The sequence below is a fragment of the Aptenodytes patagonicus genome, chromosome 16 (assembly GCF_965638725.1).
Source record: "Aptenodytes patagonicus chromosome 16, bAptPat1.pri.cur, whole genome shotgun sequence".
In the NCBI taxonomy this organism is placed as follows: Eukaryota; Metazoa; Chordata; class Aves; order Sphenisciformes; family Spheniscidae; genus Aptenodytes; species Aptenodytes patagonicus.
The window spans coordinates 7,319,890-7,340,688 of NC_134964.1; the positions used below are offsets into that span (position 1 = coordinate 7,319,890).

General features: G+C 58.2%; 3 protein-coding genes across 3 annotated transcripts in view; 2 read left to right on the plus strand and 1 right to left on the minus strand.

Annotated features, from left to right (window-relative positions):
- Positions 1-3,791, plus strand: part of LOC143168065 (chromobox protein homolog 8-like) — a 27,395-nt gene extending 23,604 nt beyond the window's left edge. The window contains exons 4-5 of the mRNA XM_076354181.1: positions 225-291; positions 478-3,791. Coding sequence (XP_076210296.1) covers positions 225-291; positions 478-1,311 — 901 coding nt within the window. The 3' untranslated portion in view covers positions 1,312-3,791. The remainder of the gene's footprint in view (positions 1-224; positions 292-477) is intronic.
- Positions 3,792-9,607: 5,816 nt separating this feature from the next.
- CBX2 (chromobox 2) lies at positions 9,608-14,350 on the minus strand. The gene is made up of 6 exons (XM_076354159.1): positions 14,279-14,350; positions 14,147-14,190; positions 13,501-13,566; positions 11,431-11,504; positions 11,351-11,372; positions 9,608-10,967 (listed from the first exon to the last, which is right to left on the minus strand). The coding sequence occupies exons 1-6, from the start codon at positions 14,348-14,350 to the stop codon at positions 9,608-9,610; spliced, it is 1,638 nt and encodes a 545-aa protein (XP_076210274.1).
- A 974-nt stretch (positions 14,351-15,324) lies between these two features.
- Positions 15,325-20,799, plus strand: part of RBFOX3 (RNA binding fox-1 homolog 3) — a 191,899-nt gene continuing 186,424 nt past the window's right edge. Inside the window, exon 1 of the mRNA XM_076354170.1 lies at positions 15,325-15,468. The gene's annotated coding sequence lies outside the window, so the exon portion shown is untranslated. The remainder of the gene's footprint in view (positions 15,469-20,799) is intronic.

Below are 20,799 nucleotides of genomic sequence, written 5' to 3' on the forward strand. Positions count from 1 at the left end.
GTTATTTATTTTTTCTGTTCCTGGCTCCTCACGCTGTTCCCTCTCTCTGTCCCTCCCCAGGTACAGCACTTGGGAACCCGAGGAAAAACATCCTGGATGCCCGGCTGCTCGCAGCCTTTGAGGAAAGGTACAAGGCCTTTGCTAGCCGTAGCGTTGTACTTGTAAATATGTTGCTGTCTCGTAGCTATGCTGAATTGAAGCTTTGGTTTTTTTAACACCTCTAGGGAGCGAGAAATGGAGCTATACGGGCCCAAAAAGCGAGGCCCCAAGCCCAAAACCTTCCTGCTAAAGGTAAGGAGGCCGGAGCCCCGTGCTCAGCGGTGCCGGCCAGGGCTGCGTGCTGCCGCGGGGAGCGGGTTCCTCTCCGGCCCCCGTGGAGGATGCTCCTTGCAAAGGTGGCCTCTTCTCTTGTAAGTTGTAATTATGCAGCCGGATGGCAGGATAATACAGTCACCGGTTGATTTATCTTCTTTGCAGGCCCAGGCAAAAGCAAAAGCCAAAACCTATGAATTCCGCAGTGACTCTTCCAGGGGGATCCGGGTGCCGTACCCCGGCAGGTCCCCCCAGGAGCTGGGCTCCACGTCCCGGGCTAGGGAAGGACTGAGAAACATAGCCCTGGCTCCCCAAGGCAGCTCCAGCACCAGCACCCCCAAGGGAGACAGCATCCGGGACCGGGTGATCCGCGTGGAGGAGAAACCCGGGGAGACCCCCAAAAAGAGAGGCCCGAAGCCAAGGAAGGAGCTTTACAAGGACCTGGCGGAGACTCTGGATGCCTCCAAGAGGAAACTGGGGGACCCGGGGGACAAGGTGGGGGACTACCTGAAGGCCAGGAAGATGGAGGAGGCAGGGGCGGCCAAGTTCGGCTCGGGACACAGCGTTATCCAGCTGGCCAGGCGGCAAGACCCCGACCTCCCCGGCGCCCTGCCCGGCCCCAACCGAGCCGAGGTGGGTGCCAAGCTGGGAGCTGCTGAGACCTACCCTCCCCGGCTGGCCAAGCACCGGGCAGACTTTCTGGACCCCAAGGGGCAGGGGGGCCTGGACCCCGGTGGGCCCAAGCTCCTGCACGGCGCAGTGAGCCCGAGCGCCGTGGGCAGCCTGTACCGCGATGGCGTGGGGGGCCAGGCGGGGCGGCCCTCCCTTATCGCCAGGATCCCCGTCTCCAGGATCCTGGGGGACCCCGAGGAGGAGTCCTGGAGCCCCTCTCTCAACAACCTGGAGAAGGTGGTGGTAACTGATGTGACCTCTAACTTTTTGACCGTCACCATCAAGGAGAGCAGCACGGACCAAGGATTCTTTAAAGAGAAGCGATGAGGTTGTCGGAGGTGGCGCTGGGGTTTTCTTCGGTCAGATCCAGACAAAAGCTTGGTTAGAGCTTGGTGGGCCTTTCTTTTTTTTTCTTTTTTTTCTTTCTTTTTTTTTTTTCCTGGAGAGGATTTAGAAACTGTCCTAAATTCATTAACTCATTCTTTTTTTTTTTTTTCCCATGTCTTACATTTTGTTGGAAAGATTATCTCTAGAGTTATATTTTCTATTAGATGTAAATATGTTATTTAAGAAAAAATGCTTATATATATATCTATATATATATTTCAACTCTGAGTTGTTTTATTTAAATGGAGACAACAGTGACTGCTCAGTTGCTCTTAGAAAGGACAATAAAACTGAGAACTAACAGAGTTCATGCATCTGTTGCAGGAGCCGGTGTACATAATGAACAATGTTCATAGCTAATTACGTTCTGGGTTTTTTTAAGTATTATTTTTCATATGATGCTATGGATGGTGAAGGGGGGGGAAGTGTTACTCCCTCAGAGGGCAAAGTGCCCTGATTTCTTGATTGTGATATAAGGTGTTGCTTGTACAATCAAGTGTGCTGTATCCAGAACTGTTGCCCTTGACAGTTGAAGTAAGCACTTGAATTTACAGTATTGTTGGGGAGGGGGCGTTTCCAGTTTAACAAAAAAAAAAAAATGTTGCTACAAAGTCGGGGCGGGGAAAAGCAGAAATCCATAAAAAGGCTAAAACTGTTCTAGCGGAGTAGTAACTTGAATTACCTTTTCTTGCGAAGGAAGAGGAGGTTTGTGTGTGTAAGGTTCCTGAGAGGGGTGATACTGAAATGCACTTTAATAGAGTTGTCGTAGCAGTTGTGGGAGACGGGACTGAGCTGAGAATCTGTTTTCGTTTTGTCTGGTCGCTTGATTCTGTTCCCCCCACCCACTTTAAAAGAAGGAAAAAAAAAAAAAACCCAAACAAAAAAAAAACCAACAAAACCCCCCTCTGTTTACATTCCTGAAATGCCAGAGAGGTTTGGGAGGGTAGCATGTCACTGCCCATATTTAGATGCTTTATACTGCTATAGAAAGTGGATTTTTTTTTTTTTTTCCCCCCAACACAGTTCACTTCAGACTGTTGGAAGACTCCAGATAAAGTATTTTGTAATATCCGCATCTCTGACAAATCCCAGAGCCACCTTTATGCATTCAGAGACAATAAATATTTCCCTTTTCTTATGCTAGTTAAACAATAGCCAAGAGGTGAAATATTCCCGTGCGCGAGCGGCCCTGCTGACTCGGGTGGCTTTTTGTGGTTTATTTGCCTGTGTTATTTCTCCCGGCTCTGGAGGACCCTGCTGTCTTTCTCCCTGGGCCGTGGGGTTTCGTGGCTCTGAACAAAGTGCAGCAGTTTCCCCGCCGGGTTGAGCAGCAGCCCTGGGCGGCCGTGGGGGAGGCATGGGGGCTGCGGCCCCCCTGCCTCTGCTGGCTCCTTCTTTCCCCAGCTTGGTTGCAGCCTGACCCGGGTGGGGAGCGGGTCCTTCACCCGTGTTGTGATTTTTGGTTGAGGTGGAGCAGGTGTCCCCGTCCTGATGTGTTGGTCTGAGCATCTCTGTGGGTTGGAAAGCACAAATATGTCCGGCAGCGCCTGAGGGCCGGGCCCGGGCCAAGTCGCCCTCGTCCCTCCTTGCCGGCTGCCCCAGCCGAGCTCCTGAAGGCTCCCGGTTTGGGGGCTGCACGGAGGGGGTGTGAAAGCACATGGGGCCTGACGGGCAGGGAAAGGGGCTGGGGCAAGGACCAGCCCTCCGCTGTTGGGCCCATCTGCGGCTCCACCTTGCTTGGTCTCCTTCCCCATCCTTCTTTTGGGACCTTTGTCAGATGGCCTAGCAGGAGGATGCTGTATTGACTGTACAAAGGGAGCCATGTCTGTGAGTTCTGGATTTTTTTGTTGTTGTTTTTTTTGTGTTTTCTTCCTTTTTTTTTTTTTTTTTAAGGCATATTTTGTAAAATTGAGATTTTTAACTTGGTTTGTACGAAAAACCAATGTGCTGGTTTCAGTGCCGGTGCCAGGGGCAGCCGACACGGGACGTGTGTGTTGTTGGAGGGACGATGACGGGATAGAGCTGCCCGTCCTCCCGCTGCCACCGTGCCAAGGCTGGAAGATGCCTCCCTTTGCGAAAGAGCCCGGAGCCGCGCTCCTGCCCTGCCGGGATGCGGTCGGGATTTGGTGTGCTTCGCTCCAGCCCTGTGTATATGTGTGCGTCCTGACACACACGTATATAGAGCAAAACATACATGTGGGTGTATATGTGTGTATGTATATAGCGACGTATATACTGAGTGTGTGTGTGTGGGTGGATGTGTGCGCGTGAATTATTTAAATCTAAGACTTGTACAAAAACCATTTGGCTAAATCTCAGTCTCAGAAGTGAAGCTTAACTACGTGTCTTCTGCCAGCCGTGAATGTCCATATGAGACCTGCTTTTTATGTGAGTTTAAATATATACTTTGTAAATAGAAACGTGTCTGTCTTCCCTTTGTGGCCTTGGGGCGGGACCCGACGGGGCGGGGGGAGGCACAGGTGCCGTCGGGTCGGGCTGCCCCCCCCCCCCCAGGGGTCTCGCGGTGCCCGGAGGGGGCGGTGGCAGGCGCCGTGTGCGGCTCCCCTCCGAGGAACTGCCCCGGGGAAGGTGCCCGGGTACCGGTCGGGGCCCCGGCTCCGCTCGGGGCCGCGGCGCTCCGCCCTTCCGACGGGGCGGGCAGCGCGGCGGGGGTGCGGGTCGGGGCCCGGGGCGCGGCAGCCGCCTTTGCCCGGCGAGCCCGGCCTTTGTATTCAAATCTGCCCCGGTCGCGCAGGCGGAGGGGAGCGGGTGGGGAGGGGGGGTTGGTTTTGGTGGGGTTTTTTTGAGCTGTGTTCTCATTAACCTCCTTTCTCCGCTCCGCCGGGTGAAAGGCGCGGACCCCCGTATTATGGGAGCTGTCAGCGGCTGGGCGCGGAAAATGAGTGTCAAGGAGGAGCGGGAGAAAGGGCCGCACAATGGCGCCTTTCTCCCCCGGCCCAGCGGGGGGGCCCTTTCACACGGGCCGCGGCGGGGCCCCCGGCGGGGCGGGCGCGGAGGGGAGGGGGTGGGGACGGCGGGGGGGTGGGGGGACACGACCGGCTGGCGGAGCCCCCGGACGCGGTCCGCAGGAGCCGACCCACCCCGTGCCGGGGCGGCTCCGCGCTCCACCCCGCCCCCCGGGGCTCTGCTCGCTCCGACGGCAGCCCCGACGGCGGAGCCCCGGGGGCCGCTTAGTCCCCGCCCCGCCGCGGCAGCCGGGACCGGAGAGTCGCCGCTGTCCGCCCTCTTCCGCGGCCGCGTAGCGCCCTCCCCAGGCCGGCCCGGTCCGAGCGCGGCCCCCGGGCGGGTCCCGGTCCCGCAGGTGGGGGGGCGGGTGAGCGGGTCCCTGGGCTGGGTCGGCGCTGAGCGGGGGCACCTGGGATCCCCCCCGGGCAGGCGCAGCTCCAGCCGTAGCGGAGCCCGGCGGACCGCGCGCAGCCGCACGGTAGGAGCCGGGGCCCGGGGCCGGGAGGGGGCCACGTCCTGCTCGGACCCTCGGGTGGAGGTGGGGGAGGTTGGTTGCCCGGCCCCGGTTCCCCTCAGCGTCGCCCATTCCCATCCCGGCGGTCGGGGCAGCCCCGCTGCAGCCCGGGCCGGCAGCCCGCGGGCAGGGGCGGGAACACGGTGCCCCGGGGGGGTGTGTGTGTGTGAGTGTGTGTGTGTGCGGTTTTGCAAGCCAGCGGCAGCCCCGGGGGGGGCCGGGCCCAGGCGGTGCCCATGGGCGGGGGGCCGCTCCCGGAGCAGTGACTACACCAGGCTGAAAAGTTTAAAAAAATATTTATTGATATGCTAAAAAAGAGCAGTGGAAAAGTTATACAAAAAAACCCGCCCGACGTAACCATCTCCTAATGTTTTCCTGCAAATAAATTAAAAGCAGCCTAGAGGTTGTGGGTCTACACTAGCGTTAGTGTCCGGAAGCACTAGAAAACACACCGCACGCAACGTGAGGTGCCGGGAGGGCAACCGGAGGCCCCGGGGGGAGCGGTGAGCGTGGCCCCGCAGCCCCGTGTCGGCTGGGCGCCTGTCCTGCTCAACAAAGCCCTTAAGCTTTCCCAGGGTAATAACATCTCCAACTTTTGTTCTCTGAAAATAAAAGCAAACAAACAGCTGTAGTTTAAAGCAATTATAAGTGTCATACAGGAACGATTTGGCTCTCTCTTTAATTAAAACATACAAATCAGACCAGTGACTGGCACAAGTTACAAGAACAATTGTTTGTTTTCACCCATCCCTCAATTGCTTTCAGTAAAAACCTCTCTGGCTCTGGAGCCCTTCACACCCAGCTTAGAAACTCAATGCAAACTGAACCCCCTCCATCCCCATCCCTCCACGAACTCCAGTTTTTTTGGTACAAAATATATATATAAAAATAGACTAAGATTCTAGGGAAGATGGCTGAATTGGCCACCTCTTCCAGTCCAATGGAAAACAACAAGTATGCTTAACCAGATTATGCCTGGAGAAAATATCCATTCAATATACAAATACTGCAGGACTTTCCACATCGGAAACCCCTTAGAAAATGACAAGTGACAAACCTTTAATTGGCTGTTTGACACACGGCTGAACACTCCAACCCATAGCAGCAAACTTAAAAAAAAAAAAGGCAAAAAAAAAAAAAAGCTAGACCTTCAATACTAATGGTACTGACTGGTAAACAGGGTCTGCACCGGCTTTCAACCCCTGTCCACAAAAGATTACAGTAAATCACTCGCATAATGTGCCTTTGAGAGGCAAGCTCCAACAGGAACCGTTTGCTCAGACACCCCAGCACTGCTGGGAGAGCCGAGATCCTGAAACACGAGGTTGGGAAGGGGCTGGGGAAGGAGTGCAGGAGGAGACAAAAGTCAGAAAATTTTCTGGATTATCATTTTCACCATCCTTAGACCTTTGGAATCGAACCAGCTGGTGAGCAAAAGGCACAATAGCAAGTGGTGACAGCAGAGTCCTGCCGCTACCGGGAAGGAACATGCCTGGGAAGGGTGGGTGATGGAAAAAAGCCGCTCGCTGTCAGGATACGTGCTCCTCTGGGTGCGAGCCTGGGCCCAGCGAGCCTCGCCTGGCCAGGAGGCAGGAGCAAGCCACTGCATGGAGAAACTTGTCTGAGCTTCGATGGGGGCTCTGGAGGGAGCAGCCATCCCAGAGCTGGCGTGCAGTGAGCACAGCACCCACTGTCGCGGTTCATCTCCTGTACCCTCTGTGGATGCTTGGTGCCTGACCCCTTCTCGGAGCATCCTCAGATGCTTTTTCCCCCTGGGGGACACCAGCCCCCACATCCTATTGCTGTAGGCGAGAGCATCCCTGCCAGGCTGGCTTCCCCTTGGTGGGCATCCCTCAGCACTGCGGCAGGGCTCCACGCAACGGCTGGGTGTCCTGCTGGGGTCCAGGGCACCTCTCCCCATTGGTGTCATGGCTGTCCCCAGGACCCTGTGACCACCCTGCTTTGCATAGGCACAAACCTGTCGTGGGACCGGTGTCGCAGACAAGGCTGAGATAAGGACAGTCCGAAAGGCACATTCTCATTCGGTTTGGATTTGCAAAGGCCAAGTAGCAAACATTTGGTGCGTGGGGAAGAGCGTTACCCCTGTGCTCGCAGATTCCTTGATTCTTCTCCCAAAACGCTCATATCCCCAGCACAAAAGCACACCCAGCAGAGACCCTGCCTGGGACATTCATTTCTGCTGACACAGGCTAGCGTTTTCTTGGACTGTTCAAAGCAACGGTAGCTCGTTTGGCAAAATTAAAGACTAGAAGGTAAACAGCACAGACTGTGACATTTTGGCATTGTAGAGCTCGACGGAAACTCTGTCCTTGGGAACCTCCTCCATGGACAACGTTCCGTCCTCTCCCCTTGGCCCTTTGCCTGGCAGAATAACGTCCAGCGTGCTGCTGGGCCGGGCGACCAGCAGCAGAGCAGAGCTGCACCATTCCTCTGCAAACCCCCTGCCCCAGGCTGCCCGACGCCGTGGTGAGATGACATTCAAGGCTGCCTGGCTGCAACGGGGCAGAACTGGAGCTGGCTGAGAAGCCTGCACAGGTCCTGCTGCAAGGCATTGATATGCCTCCACCCATCTTGACTCACGTGGGATGCCGTGCTCAGCTCCATAACGCAACAAACTCAAAGCCATGACCCACAGGACAGCTGGGGATTAAATACAAAAGCTAAGAGAGCATCTCTGGAGCACAGGAGTCTGCCCTGGCAGAGGCTGCAGCTGCCGCTTGGGGAACAACCATCCATCCCTTGAACAACCGGGCAGCACGTGCAGCCAGCACTGGCTTTTCGTGTCACCTGAGAATTGCACTGCCGCCAGCCAGCAGCAGCAAATGCGACTGCAGTGGGCTGATGCATCGGGGAGGGGGGGTGTCAGAAGTACCTGTACCCCCAGTTTGGTCCATTTACCTCTGCACTCCTGTGTGTGATGACACTGTGAGTGCCCCTGCCTGTGGCAAAGATGCCCGTCCTGGTGCCAGGTCAGTCACCTAGCAAGCGGTGACCCCCGAAGCAGTGCCTGTTCACGCACACACCAAGCAGCCGCCCCAGAGACGCTGGCAGGACAGCCCTTCAGAGGTACCTCCTAACCACGCACCGAGACCTGGCAGACTGCAGGCTTTTTATCTCCTCTGAGAAAGGAGTTCAGCATTAACAGAACTAAAATGACCTCGAATGCTACTAAACTCTGCCTGAACTACTGCTGCTAATTTTGGCTTGTAAGAGTAATCTATAGTAGGGAAAAAGACCTCTGTAAAAAAGCCATTATTGGTTGCAATTACAAGCCAAAATGAACACCCCGGCTGCTGGCACAGGATGGCAAGATGAAGGTGAGTGGCTGCTGCAGGCCCTCCGGCTCCTCGGGGAACGGTGGCATGAGGCACCCGCTGCTGCTGCCTGGCCCTGCCGCTTCTCCCTCTCTTCTCCTTCCCTTTCCCACCGCTCCAGACCACCCATGCAGGTGTTGTCCTCGACCAACTTCTGAGCCCTCCGGCTGGAGAAAAACGTGGGTGATCAGCGCAAGTCAAACCCAGCGAGCATCCAAGGCTGGGTCCGGCCGGGTTCCCAGCAGGAAGGGCTCACTCACCCCTGGCTCTGCCCGGGCGCTGCTTTTTGGCTGAACTGCAGCACCGACCTCGCAGGCACCTGGCAGTCCCAGTACCAACCTACCTGCCGCTGGAAGGGTTCGCATGTTCCGCAAGACTTAAAAAATATTCCCCAGCTCGGTCCCTATGAGTGCCTGGAAACTGCTGAACGGGAGGGGGAGACGCTGGCAATGCTGGGATGAGGCAGAGGAGTGGCGCTGGGGCTCCGTGGGCTGCACAGCAATTCGGGCTTCGCTTTCCTCTGAAAGTCAAGTCACTGCAAAGAAGCCAGTGGCTCTCGCTGGCTCCCAAGGCAGGACCCTCCCCAGGCGGCAAGGAGATGCCCACTGCCAGCCGCCCCTTGCTTTGAAAGAGGCACCTTTGATGCCCGTATCGTCAGTGGCATCCAGGATTCAGTCTTCCCTCGACTGGGTTTGTTCCCCTCCCTCAAAAAAAAAAGGATTTTTTCTTAATAAAAAATGTAAACAATATTTCCCTATCAGCTGGAAACCACAACAGAAACGTCGTGGAATTCACCATCATTGGAAGTGACTTTGCCCAGGGGGGTGGCTGGGCTGAGTGTACCCTGAAAAACCCCCATGTACAGCCGCTCCCCAGCAGCCCCCAAGGGCTGGGAGCAGCGGCTGTCTCATTTGGATTGACTTGTGACTCCCCACGGCTCACAGACAGATTCACAGGGAGCCCAGAGGAAAGAAAAGGATCTCCTTTTCCTCTCCCGAGTATAAGCCTGGCCTATCGCATCTCCATACCCTCTCCCTGCTGCCAGAGAGCTGCAGACCTTGTCATCTGCTGTTTCAAGCTGTAAAGCAAAGAAACCCGTGTACAGTGAAGCCTGGCTCAAAACTTGCCAGCCTGTCACCCCCGGCAGCACCAGTGCCCCTGCTCCCGGAGAACGGCATCAGCCACCTCCGCTTGGGGCACTCCTCCGGAGAGGATAGAGAGAAGCTGGGAGGGATCCATCGACCTGCTGGCAGTTCTGAGCAGGTTTCACCGTGTCTTTCTCAAGCTTCTCTGGACACAAGTCCCAGCAGGTCTCACGAGGTCTCCGCGTTCACTTGAAGAAAGAAAAACCTGATGGAAGAGCTGGCCAAAGCTGAGAGAGAGGCTGAAGGACCCTCTCCCTCCTCTCATGCTCCTGGGCTCAGTATTGCCGTAGGTTGAAAAACCCGACGCTGGTGGGGGACTCCTTGACCGTCACTGTGATCAGGTTGGCGGTGACATCAGTGACAAAGACATGCTCGATCAGGCTGCGCGTGGGTTTCCAGTCCTGGCTGGTCTGGATAGAGACAGACATATTCTGACCCACGCCCGGGAAGGAAGCCGAATCCCGGTCTGAATCTGAGCTGGTCTCTTCGCCTGTGCTCATTTCGGAAAGGGCGGCCGGCTTGCGGTTCTCCGTGGCCGCGTGCCCCTCCTGCGTGCCAGCTGTGCCACTTTTGGCCAAGTCTCTGTCGCCTGCCCGGTGCGCCTGCTTCTCACTCTTGCCACTGTTCCCCCCCGAGAGCACGCCGGCGCTGGCAGCATTCAACCCGGCACCTGCTGCGCCGCCCTTTGCGCTGGTGGCACCCACGCTCGCCGCCGCGCCGCCGCCGGAGCCTTTGGACAGGGCACTGCAAAGGTGGCGAGGGAGGCTGCTCCCGCCGGCCGCGCTCGGCCCGTTTTTGACACTCTGCAGGTTTAGAGCTTGGAGGTTCAGCTCCTGACTGGAGGCAGGCTGGCTGCCAGCCCCGGATGAGCCTGCCGGCATCTTGCTGCCGTTGTGCAGCATTTGGCCTCCTGCAGCAAACCCTGATTTCTGGTCCCCTCCAGCGCCGCTGCTAGGAGCCTTGGCAGTCTTGGGTCCCTGCATGCTCAGCCCAAGCTCCCCAGATCCTTTCTGGTTCCTCATTTTTAAGTCCAGCCCTAAGCCGCTCTTACTGGATGCCTGGGACTTCAGCGCCAGCCTGCCCAGGGGCGAGGTCTCTGCCGAGTTCTGGCTTTGGGACATCCTGTTCATGTAGTGCACGATGGAGCTCTGCCAGCTGATGGCCCGGTTTGGGCTCGTGGAGCCGCTCTTCATCATGTTGGGCAGGTTTTCTGCAGACGAACCCCCTGAGCTGAGCCCAGCCAAGGTGCCCGGCGGGTCCTTCAGCACGGCCATGCCCGAGCCCTGCGTGCTGTGCTGGGGCTGCAGCTTCCCCATCAGCTTGGCGCTGCTGCCCACCTCCTTCCGGGACGTTTTCAGCACCTTTGTCAGGTTCACGGTCCTTCGAGCTGCTTTCTGCTCCGGGGGAAGAGGTTTCCGCCCACGCTTCTTCCTGGAAGTATCTTTCATTTCGGGCTTCGCCACCAGGATCTGAGCTTTCTTCTGCGGTACCGGGTGAGTCTCTCTGCTGCGGGGACCTCTCTTTGCTTCCAGGTCACTTTCATCCTCTTCATCAGAGGAGGAGGAAGAGGAGGATGTGGAGGAAGAGGAGCTACTTGACTTAGTTTTTGCAGGCATCTCTGGTTCCTGCAAAGCAATGAAGAGAGACAGGGAAAGAGTTAACACGCATTACCAAAGAACCATTACGGGCATTGCGAATCCTTCAGTGTTGCGTGGCCAGGTGCCTCAGACACACACAGGTTCGTTCCGTGTGTTAGCTGATCTGCTCGTCCTCTACCATAAAATGAGTTTGGGAGCGTACAATACAAAACCGACCTGGCTTAAATACCAGGCGGGACCCTGGTGCCAGGGAACTCTGTCTCCTTCTACGCCATCGCCATCGCAGCGATGAAGAGACGTCCTCCTCGCAGGCATCCTCATTGACCCACCCATCACTGCAATCTTCAGAGCCCCTCACCCAGGGTCTGCAGGCATCGCTGTGTCCTCGCCACCCTCCAGAGGCTGAGCATCAACTGCACCCTGCGCTGTGGACAGACACTTGCTGGTGCCAGAGCCCCTCCAGCGCTGTCATGGCTGTGGATTTCCACCGCCACCAGGACTCACCACGTGTTTCCTGGGCCTGCCCCTGGGCCGCTTCCCCCTCTTCCGATTCTGCACTTCTTTTTCGTGTTCCCTGAAAAAACAATGATTAAGGACAACGTTTGCAGGGAAGAAAAAAAAAAAGTCCAACATCACCCTGGTTCCTCCCTTTATTCTGTCATTAAAAAAAACCCTTGCTTGGGATGCTGTAGACTCAGCTCCCGTCCCAGTGCCTGAGCAGCGGCTGGGAGATGTTCTTAACCCCCACCAACATGTGACGATCTTACAGGCTCCCAGCACATCACTTGCTTGAACTCATGCTGTTATGGGCACACTGCAGTGCAGTGCACCGCACAAGTGCAGTCAAAGAGCCCCAAGAACCGTACAGAAATGCGGGGACTTGTGCAGTTCAACCTCCCCCATGTGGCACCCGGACCGTTTACCCTGAGGGACTGGCACAGGTCACTGGAAGACTCGGGCCATGAATGCGATGCAATGCAAGAAAAAGAACTACAAAGTGAGGAAAGGGTTATAAAAATTGTGGCCTTAGAACAAAGATGGCTGTCTGGACATGGCGGTACCCAGCTGGCTCAGCAGCAGGCATTATCTGCCCTGATTTACTGGAGGAGCGGTGAAAGGAAAGAGAAACTCTCTTGCATGCAGCATGGCATTGAACTGCATGGATGGCTGAAGTATATTTACCAAACTGCTCACAGAGCCAAAATCCTTTGCCATGCAGACCTTCCCACTGGTTACCCCAGTCCTGGTCCCTTTGTCCCACTGGTGCCAGTCACAGGCCTTCCAAAGGGAGGCATCGAGTTTTGTAACGCCACCCCTGAGAGCAGCTCCCTGCTCTGCTCGCGCCTGGGGGAACCGAGGCGGGCCGCGCAGTGATGGGAGAGCATCCCTGTTTGCATCCCTGTTTGCTACAGTGACATCCCCACTGCAAGAAGCTTCCAGAATCAGCAATGGACCGCACAGCGTTACTCATCCCGAGTCAGTGGCTCTTCCAATTTGTGGTGAGATTTGCAGTTTTTCTGGTACAACGGGATCAAGCAAACAGAAGCATCTGCCCCATTTCTGCTAAGCCTTGCCTTACTTACACACTTGCAGAGCCGAGCTTCCCCTCTGCTCACAGCGAGAAGCAGTACAGCCTCCATGTGGAGGAAAAGCAAATGCATTCCCTGGAAACTCTGCAAGTTCTCTCCTTCGCTGGGCTCATTTCACCTCTCCTGCACCTCCTGGTCTGGACGTGGTGGCCCAGGCTGGCAGCCACACAAAGCCCGAGGTGATTGTATGGGGAATGTTTTCGGATCACTATACCATTTTGTAGTTCTCCATTTAAAAAGGACAGTGTTAAGCTGTAATACATATGGCTAATTAAACACCGTGCTGTCTGCACTAACCACCAGATTCCATTCTTGAAAAAATGGATCCAGAAACGAGTTGTAATTAAATCCTGTCATAAACTTTAACGATTTTTATTAATATGGAGCCAAAATATTTGGCAGCGCTGTGCTTACTGTAGCCAGCTGGCTACTTTTTTACCTCCGTGAGTGATTCCTAGTGTATAATAGCTGCAGAACAATTGCCGTCCCCAGCTCGGCTCTGGGCAGTAGCCCCGGCCCTGACAGAGGACACCATTTTCTCCCACCCGTTACATCCTCGCCCCTCTCATAGCTGTGCCCTCCAGAAGTACATTTTGGTGCCTTCCAAGCCCGCCGTTTCTGCAGTCCCAGGCGCCGTCTCCCCACCGGGGCCTGCAGTCACCCCCCAAGCACAGCGAGGCCCCGACCGCTGGACGGGGAACGAGAGCCAAAGGTCTCCGCTGGGCACTGCCGTGCTCCCATTGTATAGCCAGCGCAAAAACAGATTGTGCACCGGGCCATAAATTCTTCGTGTTTACCCAGCCCGAGGAGAGACGTCCTAGGTGGACCTGAACTGTAATTTCAGGAGATGAACAAAAGGGCTGTGCCACAAAAGGCACGGCGAGCTTCAGTCTGTTGTTTCCACAACTTCCACCGCACGCGCAGCCAATTAGAAGTTAATTGACTTTATCATTCGCTTAGAAATATTTATAGTTTGCTCACTTCTTTTGGAAAGCGAGGAGGAGTCTTGGATCAAGGATGTTCTCCTCGGGCTCCCAGCTGTTGTGCCTGCAACAGAAGACACGGACTGGGCGAGAGCGGGGGACCGGTGCTCCCCACCGCCCCCGTTACCGGCCCAGCACCGGGGAGTTCATCCGAGGACAAACGGGCCCTTCGTGCCGCCCGGGCCGAGCACCCGGTGCCGGGCCCCGCGGGGACCGGAGCATCCCCGCACCGGGGGCCGGTACACCCCCGTCCCCGCGGGGCGGGCAGGGGAGAAGGGGCCGGGGGAGGCAGATCGGGGAGGGGGCGGCCACGCCGCCGCGGGGCAAGGCGAGCCCCGCGCATCCCGGGGAGCTCCGGTTTCAGCGGGCGGCCGGGGGGCGCGGGGCCGGTGCCTGCCCGCCGGGGGGGCGCTCCGGGGGGGGAGGGGGGGGGGCGCTCCAAGGGCGGCCGGCCCGGCCCGGGGCGGGGGGGGAGCGGAGCCCCACGCGGCGGCGGGGAGGGCCGGGCCGCGGCCGCGCTTATTTGTAAACAAAAGGAGCGGCGCGACCCGAACAAAAGCGGCCGGGCGGGCGGCACTCCCGCGGCCGCGCACCGCTCCGCGCACCGCACCGCACCGCACCCCGCACCGCGCAGCCCCGCTCACTTGGAGGACCAGCCTCGCCACTTGACCAGGTACTCCAGCTTGCCCTGCGGAGAGAGACGGGGAGAGGCGCGTTAGCGGCGGCGGGGGACGGCGGGGGGCGGCGGGGCGCGGCGGGGGGGCGGCGGGTCCCACCTTGCGGAGCCGCTTGCTGAGGATGCACTCGGCGGCGAAGACCTGCTCTCCCACGCTGCTCAGCTCCTCCATGGCCCCGGCCCCGCACGCACGCACACGCACACACAAGGGGAGCCCCCGGGCGCGCCCCCGACGGCGGCCGCGCGCGCCCCCGCCCCCCCCATCCCCGCGCGCCCCTCGGCACAATGCGGCGCGCGCGCCCCCGGAGGGGGGGGGGGGCGGGGGGGGAGCTGGCGAGAGGAGGGGGGGGGGCTCCCCAAATTCCCCGCTGGCCAATGGGGAGCGGAGGGCGGGGCGTGCCGGCGGAGGGGTTGGGGGGAGGCATTGTCTGCGAGCGACCCCTCCCCTTCCTGCCCGCGCGGGGGGCGGCCGCTGCCCGGCCGGAGCGGGGACAATGGGGACGGCCCGGCCCGGCCCGGTGCTTTGTTCCCCTGGGCGCGGGGCCGGCCCGGGCGGCGCGGTGGGGTGCTCGGCAGAGCGGTGGGGCGCTCCCCAGCCCGGCCCCGCGGGGCTCGCTGCCCTCACGGACACGGGCTCCGCGGTCCTGCCCGCGCTGCCCTGCTCGGACAGCCGGGGTCCCTCCCGGGGACAAAGCAGCGGGGGGGGGGCGCAGCCTGGGGCCGGGGGCACAGCTCCCGCGCAGCCCCCGCCGGTCCCCGCCGGGCCGGAGCAGGCGGCAGCGGCACGTTTTTTGGTTCTGAAATAGTTGATTATAATGGAATAAAGCGTATTTCCTCGGAGGGTGGCGGTTGCGTTAACAACCGTCTCGCGGTGCCGGCTCACGGGCTCGGGGCCAGGTACGGCCTGGCCCACAATCCTTTCCCCGCCGCCGTGCCGCGGTAACGAACGTGCCGCGGTAACGACCACGCCACGGCACCGCACGCCATCGGGGCGTGTAAGGCGGCGTGAGGAGCTACTACCACCGCGGTTGTGCGCTGTGGGCGTGGAGCAATGAATTATGGTGCTTTACAGGCATGGAAGAAGATGAGTCAGCACCTCAGGGAGTTTACAACCGCGGGCCCGGAGCCTGCGATTAACTGTGCAGGAGCCAGAGGGAAATGAATTTCCGTAGCCCCAGCGCCAGGGTGCCCGCGGTGCCCAGGGACTGAGCGGGATCTGGACGGGCAGGACGGGCGATGGGGTGTCCTGCGCGCGGGGCCTCACGCAAACCCCGGGCAGTGCCGTCTCTGGTAAGCGATGCTGAATTTAGAAAAGCGTTTTGAGCTCCAGGTTGGCGCGTTGGGCTGTCCCCGCTGCAGGCGGTAACGTCGCTGCTGGGGAGCCCCTGCATGATGGAAGGGGAAAATAGCTGCTTCGTTAACAGAGCGGGGCTGACTTGGTCTGTAGGACAGTGGATGTGCCTGGGGTGCTGGGACAATACGGGGTAATCGTCCTAGGTCGAGCACTATCACGTTTTATTGTTATCTTTATACAATTACTGCGGTTGTTCGCTGACCAGAACTGTTAGAAGCATTTTTTTAACCGAAGGTGACACAGAAATGCAACCCAGCACTGCACTTTTTCTTTCCTTAGAGTTAATTTACCTTTCATCGGCTCTGGTCTTTCTGTGCAGCACGTCTTAAATTTTAGTAAAAAAACCGTGTGCGACTTTCCATCCCCGTGCGCATGAGCCGTATGCGCGTACAATACGGCATTCACGGCGGTGTGTATGCAGCTCAAGTGACCGGCGTGCCGAGCGCTCGGGGCGAGGAGCGCGTGGGGCTCGCCCAGCCACCGGGATCTGGCTCACCGGCGCTGAGAGATGAACACCACCGGGAAATGAGCCCCGATTCGGGTAATGCCGGGTGGGCTCTTCTCCCAGCCGACCCTCGGTGCTGGTGTTCCTGAGCTCCCCGCGAGGACGCAGGAATAGAATGGCTGTTCTCTTCCTTCCTGGAGCAAAGAAGAAAAGGCTGGTGTGAGTGGAGGTGCTCTGTTCCCTGCTCGCTGAGCCTGAGAGAGGCCGGGGGTAGGAAGCGGGAGCAGCCCTCGGCATTCAGGTCTCTTTGGGGACTGAGTGTGTGCAGCGTTTGGGAGGCTGGTGCTTGGCGCGGGGCTGTGCCAGCAGCTTTGTCCCTGACCCCTCGTGGCCAGCCCCGAGCAGTTCATTTCCAGCAATGACCCACGTTTCTTTAATGCTGTGCAGCCCCAGCGCCGCCCGCGTTCCCGCTCACGCCTCCGCGTCAGTGGGGAGCTGAGTCCCCTTTGCCTGTTGGGGGGAAAAGGGCTGTGCTGCTCCCTGGACTGGAAATCTCCTTTATATCCCCGGGGATTTACTGGGAACCGGTCCTGGTCAGCACCTGGGCCGCAGTGGGCTCCGTGTTTTCTGCCAGTTCTCCCCAGTTTGGAGCTGCAGGTTATTTTGCGTAGTTTAAAAGCTGCATGCGATGGCCGGGGCAGAGCAGGTGTTTCCTCGGAGCGCAAAACACACCAAGCCCCGGCTGTCGTCCGTTCTGGGGTTACAGCTTTCTCAGGTTGATCACAGGTTTCCCATTATTTGATGTCATTAGTGGAGCCGTGTGGTTAAATGAAAAATCTCACTTTTTCTCAGAAAAGAAAAAGGAAAAGAAAGAAAACAAATCACTCTAGGCATTAAAAAAGCCTGAACTCGTGGCTTTGAAGATTTACAAAAACAGGAAGCGAATAAAAAAATCCTACATTTGTTTATATGTTAAAATCTCGTGAGTTTTTACATTGCGATTCAGATCGTTCACTCTTGGGCTCAGCAATAGCAAAATGATCTTGCTGGAAGCGTAGCTGCCTGCCCCTTCCCAGTGCCGGGGGTGCCAGCCCAGCGTTGCCCGGCTTTCTCTGGCATTTCAGGATGTTTTAGTGATGAGAAAGAAAAAAAAAAATTGTCCGTGAATGCCTTTTGCCCCTGCCCGTCTGCCTTCTGCTGCTGCTTCCAGCTTCCCTGGGAAGGGCAGGGACAGCATCTGCACGATGGGACCGAGGGCAAGGAGGGCTGGGGCTGCGAAGGGAGAACCCAGGGGAGTTATGGGTCCTGGCACAGCGGGATGTCCCCTTTCTGCTGAGTCGGCCAGAGGGGACCATCCCAGCGACGGCACTTCCCTGGGCATCGCCAGCCAGAGTCGCTGCAGAGGCTGCACTGGCTCTGGCTGCTGGCTGGGGCAGAGCTCCCCGGGGAGGTACAGGAGGAGATGCCTGCCCGCTGCTGCCAAAGCTGCGGCTCCACCTGCGAGTGCCTTTGGGCTGAATTCAGTGTTCTCCATCCCTGACAGAGACTTCACCTTCCCGGAGAAACTTGGGAACACGCAGTAAATAGCTTGGCTGCCACTAAGTGACAGCAGAGCCAATAAACTCAGCAGTTGCTGAGAAAACCTTTGGCATCTTAAAAATGAGTCAGGCTCCTGAACTAATCTGGTGGAACATAATTTTGTAGCTCTTCCCAAGTATGCCAGACATCCCAGGAATGCCGCATATCCTGCGTTATGTCGGTAGCGGGGGGCTGTCACACTGGGGTGGAGGTTTGCTGTCAGAGGAAGGTGTTCACCCGAAGACGAGACCTTCCTGATGAAATCAGTGGTGCTTCTGGCAGGTCAGAGGGTTTGAACGGGCATGTCGAGAAGGCTGCAGGAGCGAGCGTGGCAGGGCAGGGCATCAGCCAGGAGAGAGCCTGTCCTGTCGGGCTTTGTACTAGCGACGAGGGACACGGCCGCTCCCCGGGGGCTTGCAGAGCAAAGAGCGCCGGCCGGAGAGGCGCAGGGTGGGGGTCAGGGCTGTGGCTGTTTCCATGGGGCACTTGGCCTCTGTCTTTGTGCCTGGACTCACCAGGAAGAAGGAGCAGTGGCAGGGGTGCCCTGTGCTTCCTTCCAGCGCTGCGGGCTCGGGGCTTTCCTGGGTCAGGGTTAATAGTGACAGGGTTTTCTGAGGGGGTGCCAAGTGCGCGTAATATTCCTGACTTCAAAGGATGAAGCTGGGGCCAGCCCGGGGAGCAGCTGGGCCACGGTAGCCATGTTTGTTGTGGGCAAATGGTGGTTGTTTTCCCAAGGCATCAGCCAATTGAAGCACAGAGATCTGCATATCATTTGGGCACCGCAGCCCAGTGCAGCCTGGTATGGAGCTGTGCAGCTTGCAGGATGGGATGACCAGAGAGCACGTCGTGTCCGGGCCCCATGGCTGTGTGCGGGAATTGTAGGGGCACATGCCATCCCCAGACTGGGCATTTCAAGAGGCAGCAGTTTTCCTGCAAACTGTGTGTATGCCATAAATAAATACATGTATGTATATGTTTGTTGTTATGTTACCATCTTGGAGCCGTTGGGACCCCTGGGTGGCAAGCATCTTTCTAGTGCAGGAAAAAGAAAGGGAAGCAAATGATGTGGAAATGCATAGCAAATTGGGATGCAATACACAGCAGGGCTCTCCCTGCTGTGTGACCCCCAGCCCCGGGGAGGGAGGCGGTGGGGAATGAATTATTTGGGGATGGGAGGGCACGGGGAGATGCAGCACTCGGCAGAGCAGGGATCTCGGCTGAGCCCAGCTGTGCATCAGGCAGCGATTGCATCCACCAGCACAAACCAGTGCCGGGTTTGCCAGCAAGGCCAGGCAGGGCTTTGTCTGTCGGGTAAACGTTTGGTGGAAATGTCACATGGTGAAAGCGTACAAGGTGTGAGATGCAACGGGAAGGGCTGGGAAAGACTCAAAGAAGGACACGCAAAATCTGACAGTGTCTTCTAGATTCCGGGGTTTGCCTGGGGAGAGGCTGGGCTGGGGACTGTTCCTGGGCTGGGGAGCAGGGAGTCAGCAGCCGGTTTAGGCTGTCACAGCTCTGCGTGTCTGTGGGGTTAAATCTCCTCACGCCCGTGGGGGGAAGGACCTGCCTCACCCTGGGAAGTCCAGCCTGGGACTTCAAAGCATCCGTCGTTCCGGGGCTGTGTTGTCAGAGGGGAGGACAGGACTGGAAGATTTAAGTAAGTGTGTGACATGCATCTCCGGGGCATCACTTGGAGCAACCCTTCATGTTCTGGTGCAGCCAGAGCTGCAATGGGTGCTGTGTGCTGGGGAGCACCCCGGGCTCAGCGGCTGCCAGAGGTGGGCTGCGCTGTCCCAGGCTTGTGCCGCTGAGAGCTTCAGCTTTGTATTATTACCGAGCGGCACCAAAGAGGGGATTCTTCCCCGTTGGAGCCACCGAGGCCTTTCACGCCGAGACCTGGCGGGAGTTTATTGCCCCGGGGCAGCTGCCGGAGCTGGGCGAGCGGCCGGTAACTCCGGGCACCGCGAGTTTAACGGCCAACGAGATGCTCCTGGACGGGGTTTTATCATGAGCTGCCCCCCCAGCCCCGCCGGTGCCGGGCTCTCCCGGGGGGGCGTGGGGCTCCGGGCGGTGAGCGCGGCTCGGGAGCCACCGCCCGCCGGCTGCCGGTACTGCACCGGGACACCCGGCCCGGCCGCCCGCCGCGGCTCGGTCACGCGGGATCGGCGGAGTGGAGCCGGGCGGCCCCGGCCCCGGCCCCGGCCCCGGCCCCGGCCCCGGCCCCGGGCGGCATCGGCTGGAGCAGGAGCAAAGGCTGGTCCCGGCAGATTTTGTCAGACGTATGTGTGTGGGCGCCCAGGGGAGCAGCAGGCGGGCCAGGGCGAGGGGAGAGGGGAGGGGGGGAGGCACAGGGAGAGGGTCTGGGGGTGGGATGGAGAAGCAGGGCCGGGTCTCTGGCCAGGGAGGGGAGTCCTCCCGGTTCCTGCGGTGCTCAGAGGCACAAAGTTCGGAGGATGCTCTGTGCTGTAAATACAGTTGGACTAAAGAAGTACCATGTTCGATGCTTTCTTTTTTCTTTCCTTCCGCTCCGAGTGAAAACAGCTGCTCCAGGGTATGTCTAATAGCAAACCGTATGATTTCAGGGGCAATGGAAATCTTCCTAGCAGGGATATGGCAGGGTTCAGTCTTCAGCCAGAACACTATCTACCTCAGGAGAGATTTTTGTGACAGAGCCCTGTCTCACTGAAACGCCGCCTGTTGAATCAGGAGCTAAATTCCCATTCACAGCTGAGGCAAAAATCAGCTGTTAGGTAAGGATTCCCGTCGGGAGGTTGGTCACTATAAACTCCACGTTGCCTGCGTGGGTCCGGGAACTAGACTGGGACCGGCCCTACGAGCATCCTGCTCTGTACCTGCTGCAGTCGACTGCCGGGCACCCTGAGGACCCCCCGGTACGGGGCCGTGTGGAGCCTGGCAGTGTTGGGTTATGAGCTCTGCAGGCTCTGACTGCTGGGATCTCAGGGATGCCAGCTTCACAACCGACCTGGCTGCCTCTGTCCGTAAAACGGGCACGGTTGTGCTGACCTGTGTGGAAAGTCCCAAGGTCGCCAGCAGGATCACTGGGAAAGTTGCTATGCACTATTATTATTAATATTATGTTAAATAATATTTGCAGCGCTGGCCCGTGCGGCTCCCCTTTCGGAGCCTCCCCGTTGTTTGCTGCTGGGCTGTTTGCGCTGCGTGCTGCCGGCCTGACCCCCACCCCCAGCACAGTTTCAAGCCAAACATTTTCTTCCTGTTTTTC

Coding starts and splice junctions, on each gene's coding strand:
- CBX2 (XM_076354159.1), bottom strand. CDS start 14,350: ATGGAGGAGCTGAGCAGCGTGGGAGAGCAGGTCTTCGCCGCCGAGTGC. Junction 13,567..14,146: donor TGGCGAGGCTGGTCCTCCAA/GTGAGCGGGGCT, acceptor CTTCTGTTGCAG/GCACAACAGCTGGGAGCCCG. Junction 11,505..13,500: donor CTCCTCGCTTTCCAAAAGAA/GTGAGCAAACTA, acceptor TTGTTTTTTCAG/GGAACACGAAAAAGAAGTGC.